General features: G+C 39.6%; 1 protein-coding gene across 6 annotated transcripts in view; it reads right to left on the reverse strand.

The window, feature by feature from the left end:
- Positions 1 to 16,305, reverse strand: part of TOR1AIP2 (torsin 1A interacting protein 2) — a 39,739-nt gene extending 23,434 nt beyond the window's left edge. For 2 of the 6 annotated variants that reach the window (XM_075527994.1, XM_075527999.1), the window contains exons 1-2: positions 16,111 to 16,262; positions 4,764 to 4,934 (exon numbers count right to left, since the gene is read on the reverse strand). Coding sequence is in view for 1 of the 6 variants with exons in the window: in XM_075528003.1 (XP_075384118.1) it covers positions 3,900 to 4,295 (396 nt within the window). In the remaining 5 variants the exon portion in view is untranslated. Of the gene's footprint in view, positions 1 to 994; positions 1,133 to 2,527; positions 4,935 to 14,852; positions 14,913 to 16,110 lie in introns of those variants that run through there. The other 4 variants (XR_012779096.1, XR_012779095.1, XM_075527995.1 and 1 more) reach the window with 4 other exon arrangements.
- Positions 16,306 to 19,082: the final 2,777 nt, after the last annotated feature.

Raw genomic sequence — 19,082 nt, forward strand, 5'->3', positions numbered from 1 at the left:
GTGCAGTGTAGCAACGACGAAACATACAATTTTCCTCTAGTTCTTAAATGCTTCCACCCTCCCCCCCCCCCACTATCATGATCCCAATTCTACCTTACATAACCTGCTGGGCTGGAATATGTACACTGGCACAGATAGGAACTGGAAATACAGGGAATCCAGGACAGATGAAACCCTCAGGATCAGTGGTTGAGAGTGGCGATGTCAGGAGGGTGGAGGGAGGGTGAGAGAGAAAGGGGGAACAGATGACAAGGTCTACATATAACCTCCTTCCTGGAGGACGGACAGCAGAGAACTGGGTGAGGGAGATGTCGGATGGTGTAAGATATGGTAAAATAATTATTTATAAATTATCAAGGGTTCAGGGGAGGGAGGAGCAGAAAAATGAGAAGCTGATACCAAGGGCTCAAGTAGAAAGCAGTTGTTTTGAGAATGATAATGGCAACCTACATATGAATGTGCTGGGCACAAATGATGTATGTACGGATTGTGAAGAGTTGTAAGAGCCCCTAATAAAATGACTTAAAAAAAATTAGACCTCTAACCCTATGTTCTGGATGGATGAATAAGTCCTCTAACTCTTCAGAATCTGCCTCTCAGATGTATGGGAATTCTCAGATGATATTAATTCATTTGTTTTATAATTATGATAAGCAAGATCCCCCAAATGTGACAAGGAGTCATTCATCCCTCCAGATCTCTCCATTTCACACCCAAGACCATCTGAGTAGCAACAGGCTCAATTTCAGTCCCAAAGCCAATCTTATCCTTGACCAGAAGGGCTTTCCCAAGTTTGGGTAATGCAGTAACCGGCTTTCGTTGTTCTTCTGCAATGTATGCCCTCGTTCTGTCTTGTTCCCTGCGTTGCTCTGTATGATATATGCTTGGTATATGTGGCAATCACATTCAAACCCCACAACAGTAATGAGGGAGGGCAGTGTAATACCTCTTTCACAAATGAAGAAACTGACACAGACAGGTGAAAATGCCCATGGTCATTTAATAGTGTCAGATTTGGGATACAAACCTAGGTCAGTCAGCTGACTCCAAGGCCATTATTTATCCTCTATGGCAATCAGTTCTCAAGCGGCATTCCCAAGATCCCCTGGCGACTCAAGGGCTGTCAGGGAGGCTAGAAAAGTGGAGGGCGTTCTCATTACACATTTAGGGATAGCTGTAACTTGACTGCCACATGCTCTTCAAATGCCACCTATCTTTTTTTGCCTGCCTGCCTGCCTGCTGGGCTTCCTTCTCCAATCTCTTGGAGAGGGATCTTAATCCAAACACATCCACCTTGGCGCATTCATCTTCTTCCCAGTTGCTCCAGCTCGGCTCCAGTTAACTCTTTCACTCCCAGCTCTCTCCCAAAATAACAGGTATTAGTCATGAGGGTAATCTTAGAAATGAGAACACTGAGGAAGTAAACTGATGTGGCTCAGCCATCTAGAATACTAGATGACCTCCCAGGTCATTCGTCCTTAAGACTTAATTTCTGCAAAATAATTTCATTATAAAATTCACTATTCACACCACCTAGTTTAAAAGAGGAACCCTTGTGGCACTGTTGAGTAACTGCTGGAGTGCTACCCACAAAGTCAGAGGGTTGGACCTACCAGCTACTCGAGGGCGAAGGTTGCCTGCCTCAGAAACCCTACACCAAGGTGGCCAGGAGTCAGAACCCACTCAACGCAGTGCATTTATTCTAAAACAGTCTGCAACGCTTCAAATCAAGTGGCATCACACTAAAAGGAATTAAGTTGAAAAGCTGCAATGTTTTTAAAAATGTTCTCCTTTGCATAATTTTATGTTACCATGACGTTTATTTCTGAAAGAGTTAATGGGTGAGAGAATAATTGAGTTTGAAGATATTTTTTTAAATCTTTATTTTTAATTTATTGCTCATGACAAATACGCCCGTAGCTCACAGTAACACCAAACAAAGTATTTTATGAGGTGGCTATGAAACAGTCATTTATTTTAATTAATGAAAAAAAGGTTGACTGATCAACAGTGACCTTCAGTTTGACAACATGAGACTTCTTTAGGTCATTAGCAAAGTAAAGTGCACTAGGTATCACTACCTTGCCGTGTCACCAACTCAGGACGCATGCTTTTCAAAGCCAGACAGTTACACACCGTAAAACTCTGCTGGGGCGCGATGCATAAAAAGCAAACTTCTAGGCACCAAGAGAAGCCCAAGGTATGAAAGCTTCTTTAATGGTAATCAGGAAAGGTTCATGTCGAACAAACTGTTATTTATTCAAATTAGTACATATGCTTCCTGATTTGTCTTCACAATTTAAATGAGGGAACCCTGGTAGCGTAGTTTTAATGAGATAAATTAAAACAAAACCAAAGCAACTTTTATTGATTGTGGCCCCTAACACAAACATCCCCTAACAACTGGGGAGTTTTAAAGAGACAATAATACCATGCTCAAAAGCACTATTTCCAAATGTTCACTTTCTCAGATGAGCTGCTGAGGAATTTTGAATCAAGGGTCAATGATAAACTAACTAGTCTTCACTCCATTTCGTTCACAGTTTATTAGCAATAGTATGAGAAAACCTCCATCATGATAGACATAAAAGTAAATACAGGAAAGATGCAGAAGGTACATTATTTTATACAAACTAACAGATAACCTTAAGTTTCACCACACGTACCAGGCATGATTTTTAGCATGCCAACCATTAATTCCCCACACTTCCATCTTCCTCGTTTTATTTGCAGGGGAGGGGTGGCTCTGTCCTGCCCAGGTAATACCAACCCATCCCCTTGGCCAGGCTTTTCCAGACTCCCTTTGAACCAGCACTGACTGGTGAGATGTAAGAAGACATTTGCTAGGGGCTTCAGTCAAAGATTTTCTTCTCAAATAAAGGGATAAAAAACTTTAAAGGAGAAAACCATTTGTCCCCTAAGTCCAGCCTCTTGTTGGGGTTGAAATGTTTGAAGCAGCAACAAGGCATATTTTTAGCCTCATGAGGGAACAATAGGAGAACAAAAAGCCAAAATAAGGATCCCAGCGGGGAAGAACAGGAAGAACCTGGGTCTTTGATAACATTGTTGAGCTGTTACACAAGCACTGAACTACCTTTTCTTTACTTCTGATATTGTTCAGTGGCCTCTGAGATGATCTCAGTAGCCTGCTTGAATTTGTTAAACCTCAATTCCAGTTCTGTGATAGATTAATGCCTGAAGGCCAGAAGTGGTTGAAGCTAACCAGACCTTCTTAGTTCTGAGACAGAGAGTTCTCCTAGACTGTTAATAGTATGTATGGTACAGGCACTTTCCCATTTCCAGGAACAAATCTTTTGCTTGTACAGGGTCAAGTAAGTTCCTGTTTTGTGTAACCTGTGTAGGTGCTGCCTGATAAACTGTGATTTCTCTATGAGTAGTTATCAATAAGATAGCCATATCGACGATGGCACAGAGTAAACAATGAATGTATGAATATACGGTATGTGTGTTCAGGAGATGTACATGCATATATCAGCAGCAGCATCACTGGTCAATATCTACAAGAGTGGATTCAGAACGGAACCTCTTAATGAAAGTGCAAAATGTCAAGTTGTTTTACTGGAATAATCTAGGTCCAATTATGGTGAGGATATTAGTCCCCTCAAATTAGCCCTGGGCCTATCATTGTGGAGCCTCTTGTCATATGACAATAATTAGGATGTGGAACTTTTTAGGAGTTTGGCCTCCTATCATCTTGGGAGGCAAGGTTTATTCGGTTTTAGATGAGCAGTCTAGCTGGAATACTGAATTTGTGCTGAATAAAATATGCCTCAGCCAAGGAAGCATATTCTAAGTAGTGGTAGTGTGGCAGAAGTGAGTCGTTTTCCCATCTACCCTAGGCTACTAACACTAAAGCCTCTGGACTGGTAACTAAAAAGTTACTTGCTTTGGCCAAGTTTTTTGTTTAAGGTTTTGTCTGTTCTGCTCAAGACTAGCTGTAGAGCCGGGTTAAAACCAGCTACTCTGGAGTCATGGATCCTTTTCCTAACCAGGGGTGGACCTAGAAGAAATGGGTGGCAAGCTTTTTCAAAGGTCCACCTGGAGAGGTTTTGGGGAGCCCATTCAAGTGGAAAAGACCAAGGAAGAACAAGGCTTCTATTGGTAGGATTATCAGGGTAACATTCAGGGCAATAATCAGCTCTGTTAATCCGGTCTAAAAAGACTTGGTAACATTCATTTTCAATAAGTTCGGTTTGATACAACCAATGGCCTAGTTCTAAACTAGGGAACCACTGCTGTCCACAGTCAGGGCAGTGTGAATTATCTGCGAACATCTGGGCCTAGAGAGACAATACAAAGTAACAGCAGGGCACAATGGTAAAGGGACCCCCCAAGCAGCCAGGCCTATTACAGGTTTGGTTTAGCAATTTCTCAGTCCACCCCACAGTAACTTAGGAAAGTCAGCTTTGGCTCGCACCTCCGTGCAATTCTTCAGGATTTCGTTGTCTATTTTCCACTCAACTGTCATTCAGTCTCTGCACTCAAGGACCCGATGCAGTCTACTATGTTATCAGTCACAGATCTCAGAGCCTTCAAATCCCAGCTTCTCAAGGAAACACAGGGCTCTAGTACAAATTAGTCTTTCTTGCACGTTATCAGTTGGTGGCGCTGTTAAAGAGAGACACTTGGCTTACTCTGCTTTGTTGGAAAGGTTAATATAGCTACTTGGTGAAACAGTGGAACTGATAGGTCCAACGAATCTTTTGTTGGTGCTGGCACGCTTGCCGTTGTAATACACGTACCCAAGTCTGAAGGCGTTGGCGCTTTAGCACTGTAGGAAGGTCAGATAAACCTGGTAGGGAATTCTTGAGAGTGGATCCAATGACGTCTTTCTTGAGGGGATCTTAACAGAACCCAATAAGCAGCAGTAGCTGATGTAAGTTGGTTGGAGAGTCTAAGGATTCTTCACACACCTGCAAATGATAAAACTTCAGATGACTCATATGGGTTTGACAGGTATTCACAGTATAATTATAAGCATGCATTTGGAAATTATTTGGATCAGTCAAGGTGGACGAGAACTTGTTTCTTGAGTCTCTCCATGGGAATTTAACATGGATTCAAATCAACTTACCTGCTGGGAGTTATTTATATGCTTAAATGGGTATCAGGGAAGGTTTACGTTCATTTAAGATTTGTACTAGCACTAGTTTACTTTTTAGGACTGCATTTTTTCTACTGCTTTTTATTCTTTGGGAATTCTACAGTCTATGTAAATCAAGTTTAATTTGGTAAAACTTTTGAGATTTCTTTTATACATCTTTTGAGAACTGAGTACTATATGCAGTTTTATTCCCTGGGTAGGAGAATGATGGAGATATTAAGACTTTCCAAAGTAAGCTTGAACCCACACAGGTGAAAAGCCCACAGAAAGATTAGATAACTTATTAATGGCTAACCATACAAAGTTATTTGAAATCCTTTGGAAGGATAAAGAACTCAAGAAAGGAAAGCCTCACTGCCACCTTACTGGAAGTTTGTAAAGGCCAAGTAAGGCAGTAGTCCTGAGCTACTCAAGGAAATGTCTTGAAATTTTTAAGTGGTCTAATCGTCTTTATACTCCTCCATGACACTGAATATAACATATAAGTAAGGTGGGTTAGTGGAACTTTTAGGATACTAGGGCATGCCACAGTTTATCAGAATGCAATGTGTATCCTGCCTTTCTCCTCTGCTTTTTTCTGTTGAGAATTTAGGGCTTGATCCTAGAATATTAAGAAACACTGGAGAAGGGTGAGTTTTAAACTGTATAAAGATATGGCCTGAATGACAAAAAAAAAATTTTTTTTTAACTTTGTTTTTAAATAAAGATTTGGCCTGAAAAGCAGAGGAAGTAACATTCTTCATTGTGGTCAGTCAAAGTATTCTGAGATTTCAAAGTGAAAATCTTAAAAGGATACTGAAGAGCCTCTGACAGTATCACCTGTAGGTTTGCTGGGCGCCCCAGACGAGGAGAACGAGACAGTCAGTTGTGGACACCGAGTGGGGATTTGAGGTTAGGTAATAATGCCTGGACCAATTCAGCTTCTCAGAGTGGACACACAGTAGGGATGATCCTGGCTCCATGACTTCACACTTGGCAATGGCACAGGGCATAGCAAATTCCCCTGCATCTCTGTTGACCACAGCCATCAGGGCAGAGGCTTCAGTTGTTGAATTACGAAATCTTGGGTGATTCGTCATGGTACAGATAGGCAATGAATAAAACCCACATAGTCTTGGAGCTCATGGAAAAAAGAGATTAGTATAGGGGTTAAGTCTGACATTAAAAAGTGGATTTTTTTTAAGTAGATTATTTAGGGAAAATTAAAACCACAGCTATGTAACATTTCACATCCACCAGGCAGGCAAATACTAACAAGTCTCACAATGGGGGTTACATGTGCTATAGGCAAAAGCACCCTTTGTGGGGCTCCTCATCTCCATGGAAGGCATCAAGAAGCAGCACCGGAGCTCCAAGCGCTCACAGTTTAAGCCCACACTTCCCCAACCTTCACTCCTCCTAAGCTGAGTCAAGCAAGCACCAGAGCACCCAGGCATCCTGGAATCAAGAGAATTCCAGTCAATGTTTGTATGTTTCTGCCCATGGTCCTCTATGCAACCAAGGGTAGGGATCAGAGGAGGCCCCAGAGACTAAGTGTTCACAATAACATCTCATCACTGGCTCCCTCACTCATTTCTTATCCTCATTGCTAAGGTGGGACCCAGGAGTATTCCTAAAAATTGCTAACCTCTCTCCACCCAAAATTCTCAGCTTCACTGTTTTCTGCTTAAAAGTGTGAGGATCAACCCATCATGTCCTCCATCTCTGTTTACGTCAGTCACCACAGGAAACACGGAACTTCTCAGTCATCCCTTACCTATCCATCCCCTCAGACCTAATCCCTGTCTATTCTAAGAGCCATGAGAAAACACACCTTCCCTTACTTTATTGTCGCTATAAAAGATGTATACCACCATTTGATAACTGTTTAGCTGTTAGTCTAAAATAGCTCCCTGAGAAGCATGCATCTCTAGCTTCTTAATTACTGCTACAAAGTGTCCAATAAATATACACTGAATGGATAAATGGCACACATAAAGAGCAACTTGAATCTTGACAATCTTACAATAGGACAGGACGTTGGTATAGCCACTTTTACATTACACCTAGTAAAGCTGAAGGCAAGCATTTCCTAAAACCCTGCCATTTTACACCCTAGAGAAACTTGCACATTCGAGTATATAAAAGCCTGTATAAAAGTACTGTGGTAAACTCATGTAACAGCAAAAATGACCCAGCCAAAATCTACAAACAAAATATCTAAGTAAACTAGGGTAGAATTTAATAGACCCTTTCTGGAGGCTCTGGGATAGGAATTGGGCTGCTAACAAGGTCTCAGAAACCCTCAGTCACTATGAAAGAATCAACTCATTTAAAGTGGGTTGGGGTTTCTCGTGAAGCAGAACCAACAATTCACCACAGCAATAACCAGTCACACTTATGAAGGAATGTATGTGTGTGCAGGAATGGTGCTACGTCACATGGTGCCTCTGTGGAATCACAGAACCTCACTGATGATGGAATCAAAGGTACAATGATCCTGTCTGTGAAACACTACTAGTGGAATAGCAAAAGATAGTGACTAAGTGCCACTTTCATTCACCTATTAAAAAAAAAAAAAAGGCTCCATCAAGCCAATTCCAGCTCATACTGACCCTACAGAACTGCCACTGTGGATTTCTAAGACCAGGAGGAAAATCTCATCTTTCTCCTGGTGGTTCTGAATGCTAACCTTGGCCTAGTAACTCAAAACTCCTCACTTCACATATATGAACTCATTTAACCTTAAAAAAAATAAACCCAAAGGGGGGATTATTATGCCCATTTCAGAGTTAGGAAAACAGAGAAGTTACACAATTTGCTGGAGGTCACAGGCAGCTGTAGAGAAACCAAGATTTGAATCAAGACAGACTGGTTCTGGAGCCTGCATTCTTGTTGCTAGCTTGCTGAAACAGTAAAGCTGAGGTAAAATCCATTGTGCAAGCTGTTTGCCAAGCTACACGAGGCTCTACAATTGTGTCAATGTATTGGGGCGGGGGGGGGGGGGGGAAGGTCTCCCCTCATAATTTTCCATTTCCAAACAAAAAGATCCAGGAGAGGTTTGAGGGAGTACCATATCCTTTGGAATTATGTTTAAATTTCTTTTTCAACTTATAGTCATCTTATCACTTGGATTGTACTTGATTCCTTGTTATTCCTATTATTCCTTGACTTGTTCCATGGACATTGGGAACTCTAGCAAGTTGGTTCTTGCATTCATTTGCGACTCCATCATGGAGGCTTTTGCGTACTTGCCTCCTAGTACAAATGAATGCCTCAGCTTCACTGGGTGTGAAGGGATTCAAAGTTCATAGAAACATTCCTTATCTTTCAGTCACATTTTCCCACAAACTTTTTGAAGCTCCTTTTTTATCTGCCCTGGAATCAACCATCTCCCCATGGAGCCCTGGTTCCTTTACTGGAGAAGGATAACTAGGGGGGAAAACCCTGAATGCTTGGGGTGTTTCTTAGTATTTGTCATCAGCGTTTCTAGCCTCTCTCAGATTTAAGAGCCATGTGTAAGTACACAGTTGCTCTCACCGTAGCCATCAGATCCGCTCCAAATCACAGCAGCCCTAGGCACAACAGGCCCACATGCTGCCCGGGCCTGTGTCATCCTCACTCTCACTGTTTTCTCAAGTCCATGGCTCCAGCACTGTGAATGTTGTCATGCAAAACGTTTTATGTACACATGATGTTCAAATAAAATCTGTAACCCTGTAACAGTTCAGAACCATCAAGGCTCAATAGTTCCTAATCGGTTTACTATCAAGACCACCACCTACCCTCAATACTTCACCCTTCCCTTTTCACATTTTGGTTAAGATATCCAAAAAACCTGCACTCTTGCAATAATTTCACTTGCTTTAATCAGATGTAACGATCTGCTAATAACCAACATCCCTACTTTTTATCTAGCAATGTTCCATATTTTAAAACTATCAATTCTATTAAATGACTGTAAATTTAAAGAACTGGGCCTCACCCAAACAGAGTCCACTTGGGATATATGGGTCTCATATAATTGTATTAAAATCCATATTGCCTCAAAAAACTTTCTCCCCTTTATTTCAGTATGACTTCCATTACTGAAACACATAATATCATTGAAGTTTTAATAAAAAGCAACCAATACAAGGTAAATATATAATTTATGGAAATGCTGAAAATGTCATGAAAACCACAATTCTCCTCATTATTACAAGTTATTGTTTAAGTTATTGAGATAACCGCCACGTGTTAAGCCCAATGCCAAGCACTATAGGCCCAGAGAGGAAAATCTTACGTCCTAGATGTCCTATAAAATCCATACTGGGAATCAGTACTTTTGGTGAAGGACAGGGGTTTTTAGATCGATCTAGAAAGAGCTCCTGGGGAAATAAAAGGATATTAAGGAATGCCCACAAGTGGTGGAATGCCTATATTCTCTGGCAAACCTTTGACCAGCAAGAGCATGCAAAAATCACACCAATGTTACACAAAATTAAAAACAAGTCAGGCTTTTCTGAGTGCTTCCTAAAAATGTATTAGAAGCAACAATTTAGAAGAGTGCTTTAATATTAAAATAGAATATGCAGTACTATTTAATCTACTGGTATTGACGAATATGAACCATGAACTTTATACATGTATCTTCTCTATTCTAGTTCTACTTCACGCTTGCCTATTTCCTAGTGAGTATTAGTAAAAACAAACCAAAAAACTCAAAAGATTGCCTCTATAGACAAAAACTCCTTTTTAGTGCTTTACATGTGACAATTAGAAATAACTCACTCCAAGTAATATAGCCTTCAGATTTCAGCCTTGACCAACTCCTCATACCAATAAAAACCAAAGGCTTCAAACCAAACCAGTTGCCATGAGTGAATTCCAACTCTTAGTTGGCCCATATGTGTCACAGCGGAACTGGCCTCAATTGGGTTTTCAATGGCTTATGATTGGAAGTTCTTCCAGGGGCCGTGTAGACTCAAAGCTCCAATCTTTCATAAGCAATTAGCACACTAGCCATTTGCATTACCCTGTCCCCTCACTACAAACAGAAGCAATGCCATCAAGTTGATTCTAATGCACGGCAACCCTTTAGGGACAGGACAGACTGCCCCTGTGGGTTTTCAAGACTGTAACTCTTTACTGGAGTAAAAAGCCTATTTCTTCTGAGGAGCAGTTGGTGGTTTTAAACTACTGACCTTGTGTTTAGCAGCCCACTGTGTAACCTACTATGCTACAGCATGCCTCCCTAGGGATTCCAAAATCAAAGGCTAGGCATATAAAAAAATGCAAATGCTTTATATACCCATGAGTCTTCACTTTAAATCTTTTCTTGCCTGGAGTATAGTGTAAATTCTAAGGCTGACCAATAATCCTAAGTAGTTTCTCTAAGTTTCACCTACAAATTGAAATCTAAGATTTTCATATTTTGCAACTAGTTCTGAGTATAGGTGACAGGAGAGGAAGCAATATGTAAAAAAATTTAAAAAGGAATCACTCTTCTCTTTGGATTCATGTAATTCTGTATTAAAAATCTATTATGAAAATAAATGTCCCTGAAAGTATCTTCAATCATTTTGTAATGAACAACTTTTAATTTAGTCTCAAAATACTGAAACAAAGTAATCTTTTGCTACAATTTACCACTGTTCTTTCAAGGATAGTTAATCCAAATGAAAATACAATCCTGAGTTACACACAGCTGCAGTGTTTTCCTTGCTCTTATCCCAGAAAGTGTCTAACAAAACAAGTATGTGTGCATTGCTAACATGCTTGTTTGCTTTCGGGCACCTAACGGATCAAAAGTCCATAGTTCAAGTTCCGCCAATGATTGCAATTGAAATACCAGCAGTTGAAACTTCAAGACGAATAATATGCAGCAAGATGAGGATAAATAGCATTCAACAGTGGCACCTAGTACTAAATTTAATTTTTTTACACTTGTAATAGCTATTTTTAAAATGTTATTTAAAACTGAATTTCTAAATGTTGTCCGTTCCTGTGCCCATAGCCATAGTCATAATAGCCTAGTGTTATTGCTTTAACCAATTTTCTATCAATGTGTTTTCACTAGTGATCTAATTCTTATTTCTGAAAAGGAGTCATTTTGAAAAAACAATACCCTAGCCATAAAAAACACTGCAACTGCTTCCTTGGGAAACTTTTTTTTAAGGTAGGCACTGAATGCCTGGAGTAGTTCTCATACTGCATCCAAACAGGCTTCAAAAAGTTCGTGGAAACTTCCATTATCTTTTCATTACATTTTTTCCTAACTTTTTGAAGACTCCTCAAATATTTTCTGAGTACAGACATCTTCCTTTTCCTACTTACCCTCTCCCTTATCCCCTCCAAATTTCCTAGGTATGGTCTGATCATTTAAAAGCAAAAAGCACTACACAAAGACTCAAGAGTTTGCTAGGAGTCCTATAGTAGTTCACTAACTAAGATTTTTAGTTCAATTCCCTGCTTCAAGCTAAAACATTACCATCAAACTTTTTATTTTAAACTAATTTTAAATTTACAGAAAAGTTGTAAAATAGTAGAGTTCCCATACACCATCATCCAGCTTCCTACAAAATCCAGCGTCTTGGTTATGCACAATGCTCAAACCGTGAAATTAGCATTTGTACAATTCACTATGTAAACTACAGATACAGACCATATTCCATATATTTGTCACATAATCTAAGTGACTCATTTAAGATCTATTTTACTTAGTTTCCTAACTTAGAGATGACAATTATGAGCCTATAATTTACAAATAAAGTAAGTTCAGAATTTAGCTAATTATTTGAGGATTTAATTTTATTGTATAGTTGACTGTTTGGGGCCTTAAAAGTCACTTTAAATTATCTTCTGTGGACATGCACATTTTTCTGACATACCCCTTGAATTACCTGAAGGAAGATTTGTTCAGAGTGGCCTAGTCTCTGAGGTTGTATGCTAACCCTATTCTACAGGGAACAATTCCAAATGAGGAAGATCGTAAAGGGGACTCCACTACCTTTAAAAATATGAGCAGTAAAGAAATAACTCATTTTTTTTGTACGTAGGGCTTTAATTATATTAAAATCTTACTAATATTTCTACATATTAAAAATAATTCATTTAACTGTTTCCCACAAAAGATATTCAGTGTTATGATGATACTTTATCTTAAACTTTGAATAGGGCACCATTAGAGACTAAGGAAAGATGTCTCCAACATTAGTTGTAAGAATAAACTTTGGAATCAGAACAGAGTTTGGATTCCTGTCTGTCACTCTGAGCCAGTTCCTGATACAAAGTGGAGATTCATAGGATTAATATTTGGAATAATACATGGAACAGTTTTAAGGACTCAGTAAAAGAAAACCAGGATTACTCTTTGGGCTACTTCTCTGAGATTTAAATGAAGTTGGCACATGATTTTCATCAAGCTATAAAAAAAAAAAAATACCTGTAACTCCACTACCTCAACAATTCAATTTTTGTGTTCTTTTAAAAAAAAATCATTTTATGGGGGGCTCAAACAATTCTTATCACAATCCATACATACATCCATTGTATCAAGAACATATGTACAAAAAAAATATGTACATTTGTTGCCATCATCATTCTCAAAACATTTGCCTTCTACATGAGCCCTTAATATCTGCTGCTCATTTCCCCAATTTTTTTTAGTTTTCATATATTCTATTTTTATATTTTAATTGATTTTTATATATTCTATATTTGTAATCCATTATTCCTGATTTAATTTTTTCATTGTTTTGATTTTTCATTAGCTTTTCACCATTGGAAAAGCTGACTCCCACTGAGGTGATTCTACTTGTAGAACTGTTCTACAGGGTTTCCAAGGCTATAAATCTTTTTTCCCCCTGAGAAAAAAAAGCAAGAAACATTAAAGTAGAACAAGTTTTTTTAAAGGCAAAAGGAAGATCAAATGATCAGGTATTACATTTTAACCTAATAATATCTGCTATAAACAAGTTTACAGTACTGTGTTTGACACCAAGATTATTTTCATCCCTAAAGTATGGTCAAGGGGAATTCACCAAAGGCTTAATTCATGTAGGGCCCTTCTAAATCAATTTTGGGCTCCCACTGTCAACCATAACCTACTGTAAATTAGGTGTTCACAATGGAAGCTCTGATGCAATTTCCTCCTTCAGATTTGGATTTTATGTATCATCCCTGGATCACATGACTAGCGAGTGGGTTTGAACCACCAACCTCTCAGCAGCCCAACACCTAACTCACTACCATCATGGCTCCATAAACCACAAGTATACATAATGGCAAAATAGAATTTTTTCTTTAGCCAAGTTTCTAATGTAAAACATTGGCTTGCTAACTTCTCAGGGTTTTGCTTTAATAATGTAAATAGAATTTTCTGGCTGTGCCTTCATTCTGTTCTCGTGAAGAAACAGAATTTCCCATTAGTACACTTTCCACTTTCTCTTGCTCTGCAGAAGAAAGTTGGGGCTATCTGCTCCCATGAAACTTACTGACACCCTATAAATTTTATATATATATAGCTGTTGAGTCGAAATTGAATCAGTGGTAGTGGATCTGGTTTGTGTTCCACAGTGCTCAGTGTACTGTTAGTCTCATTTAACCCTCACAGCACCTGCTGTTTCATCTAGGCTGTGTTCACCAAATCTAATATTGGAGCAACCCTCCAGGCAGGCCTGAACACTCTGGAATTTGGGGGAAGCTGTGGAACCAACCTCCTTTGTGTTCTTTGCCTGCTCAGAACTTTTCCCTGTAAAACAGGGATAGCATACAACCTGAGACAAAGTCAATCTGAGCAAACCTTCCCTCAGGCAATTAAAATGCATTTCCATAGAATACAAATTAAAATGACAAATAAGTTATATGTACAATGAAATTAATAAAATACCCAACCATCCTGAAACAATTAGCTAGTCTTAAGTTATGTATGAATTGTAGAAGCTCTTCAAGGTAATAAAGTCACCTCTAGCAAGGAAAGTAGGTGAAAATGAGTCACCTGAATGAGCCACTCAGGTTACAAGAGGACAAATCTAGTTCTCAAGATGTGGATTTGCACTCAATATAACAAACATTTCTGAAAGCCTTCTTTCTTTCCATAGCAAATGCTGGTGTTTAAAACTTTTCTGCTCCACACAAAAGACGTGGTCAGTAAAGTCTGAAGTTCAAAATCATCAGGAGCAAGATGAGGCTTTCTACTCCCTTGAAGGGTTAGTCTCAGAAACCCATAGGGGCAATTCTGCCCTATCCTAGAGGATTGTATGTTGTATGTTGCCTGCCAACCACAGTCGGAAATTCGAACCCACCAGCCACCGTGGGCAGGAGAAAGATGACACTTTATGGAGAGTTATCTCAAAAACTCACACAAGTTATGCCCAAGCCAAGTACTACAGTCAGACTCTAGCAGGGGTTGGAACTGACTCTTTGTCAGGGAGTTAGTGAGCAGCTCTAGGGGAGAAAGATGAAGTTTTCTATTTCCTTATCTTGGAAACCCACAAGGGTTGTAGGGGTAGTTGTACTTTGTCCTATGAGTAGCTTGGAGTCGATGATAGGGTAAGTTTTATTTATATACTGGATTTCCTTGGGTAGCTTAAAAAGGTAAACTCTCAATCAGTAAGCACTCGACTACCAGTCAAGTTTGGCCATTGGACTGCCACTCAGAAGTGCCTTAGGAACAGGTCTAGTGATCTGCTTCCCAAAGGAAGCATCCACAGCCACTATGAGTTAGAATCAACTCAAGGGCAAAGGGTTTAATTTTTCAGCTTACCATGAACTTCCTTTTCCTATTAAATGGCTTTCTGCTGGCTGTGTACACATTAATCACGTGCTAAAATAAAATAAGATGAAACAGATACATATGGAGAGCTGTCATGATTTTAATTCTAGAAAAAAATCAATGACAAAAAGATCTCTGATACAAATCCAAAATAATTTCTTTAAACTGGGGCTGGATAAAAATGAAACCAAGATAGTATGTTTAGTCAGAGGTAACTCATTTCTTTATCAGCATTCATAGTATAAAGTCTAACACTTAAAGACAAGTGTTAGACAAGTAGTTGCTGACAAGTAGTTCGTGTCAGGACTTTTTGAACTTTGTTCAATGAAGAAACAAGGGGTTAACTTTTTTATCGGGTATGAAACATAGAAAGTGGAGTTCATATATAATATGGAAACCCTGGTGGAACCGTGGCCAAGGACTTGGCTAAGCCAAGTTTGCTGTTCCAAACTGCGGGAGAGAAACATGGGATCGGCTTCCATAGCTTTGGAAACCTTACAGGGCGACTCTGAGTCAGATTCCATGCTACAGCCTGTCTTTTTAAATTGTTTTGTATACTAGATAAATAAAAAGTCAGTTGTAGGGTCTTCAAAAACCTTCTAAGTTTTTACCTTTTTGCACCATTAAGGTTTTAAAGGAACTCCCAGGGTAGTGCAAACGGGTGAGCAGCCAAGGACTATCAAAAGCCTGCCCTTTGGAATTCGCCCCTAAGATAGGCCTGAATATCTACTTGGGAAAGGTCACAGCCTTGAAAGCCACAGAGAGCGCACTTCTACTCTACAGAGGTGGGCTTACCGCAAGTCGGAGTAAACTCGGAGAAAAGAAGTTTGATTGTTTGGGAGACCTTTTTTTTAAGGCTTTAAAAATAAAACTTTTTAAAGGCACTATTTTCAAAGATTAAAATGAACGACGGGTTTGTTGTGAGGTACATTCACTTTCTATTCACAAGTAGAGTACTGGCTACCTGCACTGGGAGCTTTCGAATTTACACTTTGAACCCTATTAGACTTCTCAACTTAAGATTTTAAAAAAAAATTCACAACTCACATGATCTCTTTCAATGCTTTTAAGATCCTTTTTCTCTTTTCTAACTCCCAAACAAAAATATATCCCCACCCTAACCCATTTAATGTTTTTGCTGTAGCGTGGTGGGGGTAGGGAGGAATCGTTTCTAAAAGCGCTTTCAAAAGAAGAGATCAATTCAAATATTAAAACATGGACACGTAGAATATTCAATTCGCTTACTTACACATTCGAGAGATGTCTGAAATCGTCGACCGCTAAGGAGAGGGCGAGCCTTCGAAGTGTGCTTCCGGCTCCACAACAGCGGGCTACACCCCGCGGCCGCCTCAGCAACTGGGCACCGCCCGCGGCCCCATACGCGGCCACGTGACGCCGACCTCCGCCGCGAGGCGCCCGCCCGCTGCATGCTGGGAGTCGTAGTCTCGGGGCCCCGCCCCTTCCTCCCCGCTCCCACCCCCGGGGAGCTGGCGGTCCCAAACTGGGCGCCTGAACGCACGGAATCACGCATGTGCCAGGTTTCTGATGTTGCTTCATCCGGAACCCAGGAATGCAGGCATCTCGGCTGGAGTCCGACAACCCTGACCCTTCTCATCTGAGGCTCCCGGCTGGAAAAGCCACGTTAGTGAGGAGCCAGGGTCAAATGATAGTGACGCGACTTAGAATCCCGCGTCTGTGCTTGTCCTTCTGTTGTTACTAGGTGTGTGTCCTCGGTCGTTACTTAGTTAGCATGCCTCCGTTTTGCTCACGTCATATGCCAAGTAAAGACACTACCTGATTCATAAGGTGTTTGTCACTAAATGAGCTGACGTACCTCGCGATATCTACTCAATGGTATTAGTTCACGATCAAGAAAAGGTAGTTATTTTGATCTAAATTTTATCAATGTAAAAAATGGGAGAAGGGAAGCGATTGCCCAAGGAGAACAAAGCTAAGTAGGCCGAAAATTCAGATTTTCCAGGTTTTTAGACCCATTTAAGACAACCTAGATTTCTACTTACATGGACGTATTCCCCTCTCCCCATAACACACGTGACCAGCACACTGATTTTTGTCGGACTTCTTCCTTAAAGCATCACCTCTAAGAAGAGTAGTGAGGGCGTTTTGTCTTTTGGTTTGTTTTGGTCACTGCCGAATCCACAACACCTAGAGCAGTAGGCCTGGCTAGAACATAGCAGAAGTGTACAGATTTGTTTAAGTATCCCTATAGTTGATTTTCAGTGCCTTCACCTCTTTTAGCAGCAGTCACAAGACTTGGGGCACACCCCTTATGTTCATTAATTGCGATATATAATTCAAGAAAGAATAAAGGGAAGAAAGAGCTTCCAAAAGAACAGGAGAAAATGGAATGAAAAGATAGTGGAATTTTCCCACAAAATTTCTGAAGCCCCTTCATTATGTATTATATGTCATTTACCTCATGTTTTTATAATCTCAGCATAGCATTTCCAGCAATTATTTTCATTTAACAGTATTTGAAATGTTTTTCTATCACTTGTGAAAATGCAGGGGAAGGGCAGAGGAATGGAACAGCTAATATATTTGTAATCCACTTGCTCATGTAATATTTTAATCACCTTTCCTTATCAAAAATTAACAGTTACCCTTTTCTACTAAACTATAACCCCAAAGACATTCACTTTCCTATCAGTAAGTGACTGGATGTCTGTTCCTTAAGTACAGTCAAAATGATTTCAACTCATGGAGGGCCCCAAGACACAGTAGAACTATTCCGCATGGTTTTCTAGGCTGGAATCGTCATGGGAGATCACCAGTTTGTCCGTGGAGCGGCTGGTTGGGATCAAACCTCCCAGTTTGGGGTAAGCAAAGTGCTAACTGTTGCATCACCAGGACTCCTCGGGATTTCCATTTACCCCAAATAAACTCAAGTACAAAAATGATTTGATCAATTATCACAAAAGAATCATTTAAAGTATGTAACCTAGGAGAGCCAGAAATTTTCTGCCCGTGACAGGATGCAGATCTTACCACTTTTCTGTCACTTGTTTTAGTAAAAAGCAAGAATTTTCATTCTCCTGACAGGTTTCTCCCTTATATAGGTTTCTCAGGGGTTTTCACATTTTCACATTTTACTGTTAACTGCTTTACATAGAATTCACTATCACTAATTGGCTGGGTTATATGAGTTAATGCAATCACCTACTGTGAATTATATGAAATGAACTGCTAAAAGCAAGGTCAGCGGTTCGAAACCATCATATGCTCTTTGGGAAACAGATGAGTTACAGATGGCTAACTCTGGTAAAGTTAGTCTAAGAAAGCCCTTGGGCTCAGTTTAGCCCTGACCTCTATGGTCCTCATGGGTGGGAATCCATTCATGGCTGTAAGTCTTCTTGAAATGTGGCAATTTCACTAGTGGTGACTATCTTTTTTTGCATAGGATACATCACTGAACCCTTAGTAACTGTCTCATGGCCAAATGCCAGGCCTCCTCTTAGCTTTGGCACAGCAGTTTCCTAGTAATACTGGCTATGGGTCTATGGTCTCTGTGATGTCACCTCTCCAGAGTCACCATTGTAGTTTGGAAAATATAGCAGCTATCTAGTTAGATAAGAAGTTAACCCTCACAGTTAGCAGTGAAAGTTTGGTATTTGTAAAGTTGCTTGGTGTGCGATGCAACTACCTAAACAAGGGAAAATCCTAAGTGTCTCTGCTTTTGCGTCAGATTCTCTGATTCATTTCTTTTGAAAGTTGGTCTTAAATCATTTGAAAGCATTTTAATTACAAATTAATACATGTGCTGATTATTTAATAATATATACAGCCTCTCATCATTCTCTTTCATTATCTCCTCAAATCTAAATTTTATAAGCTTGTAACCAAGATTCTGTCCCTGTCTAGTTGCCTTCCTGGTAAAAATTTTAAAATTAATATTCATAATATGAACTTTGTGTAGTAATTAATAAAATTTTATATCCTTTAATAATTATACCTATTACCAAACATTCACAGTTGTGTGCTGGTAATGATTAGTAGATTAATAGAGGGCATTACTTCAAACAAAATGTAACCAATGTCATGAACAATATGTACAGTCATTGTTAAGTGGTAACCTAACTTGCTGTGTAAACTCACTAAAAACAATAAAACATTTGTTTTTAACCCCATAAATAAATATGAGGTGTTACCAAGTATCATTACTTTTCAGCATTTTGTCCTAACCTAGGCTAACAAGAAAGA

The sequence above is a fragment of the Tenrec ecaudatus genome, chromosome 1 (assembly GCF_050624435.1).
Source record: "Tenrec ecaudatus isolate mTenEca1 chromosome 1, mTenEca1.hap1, whole genome shotgun sequence".
Classification (NCBI taxonomy): Eukaryota; Metazoa; Chordata; class Mammalia; order Afrosoricida; family Tenrecidae; genus Tenrec; species Tenrec ecaudatus.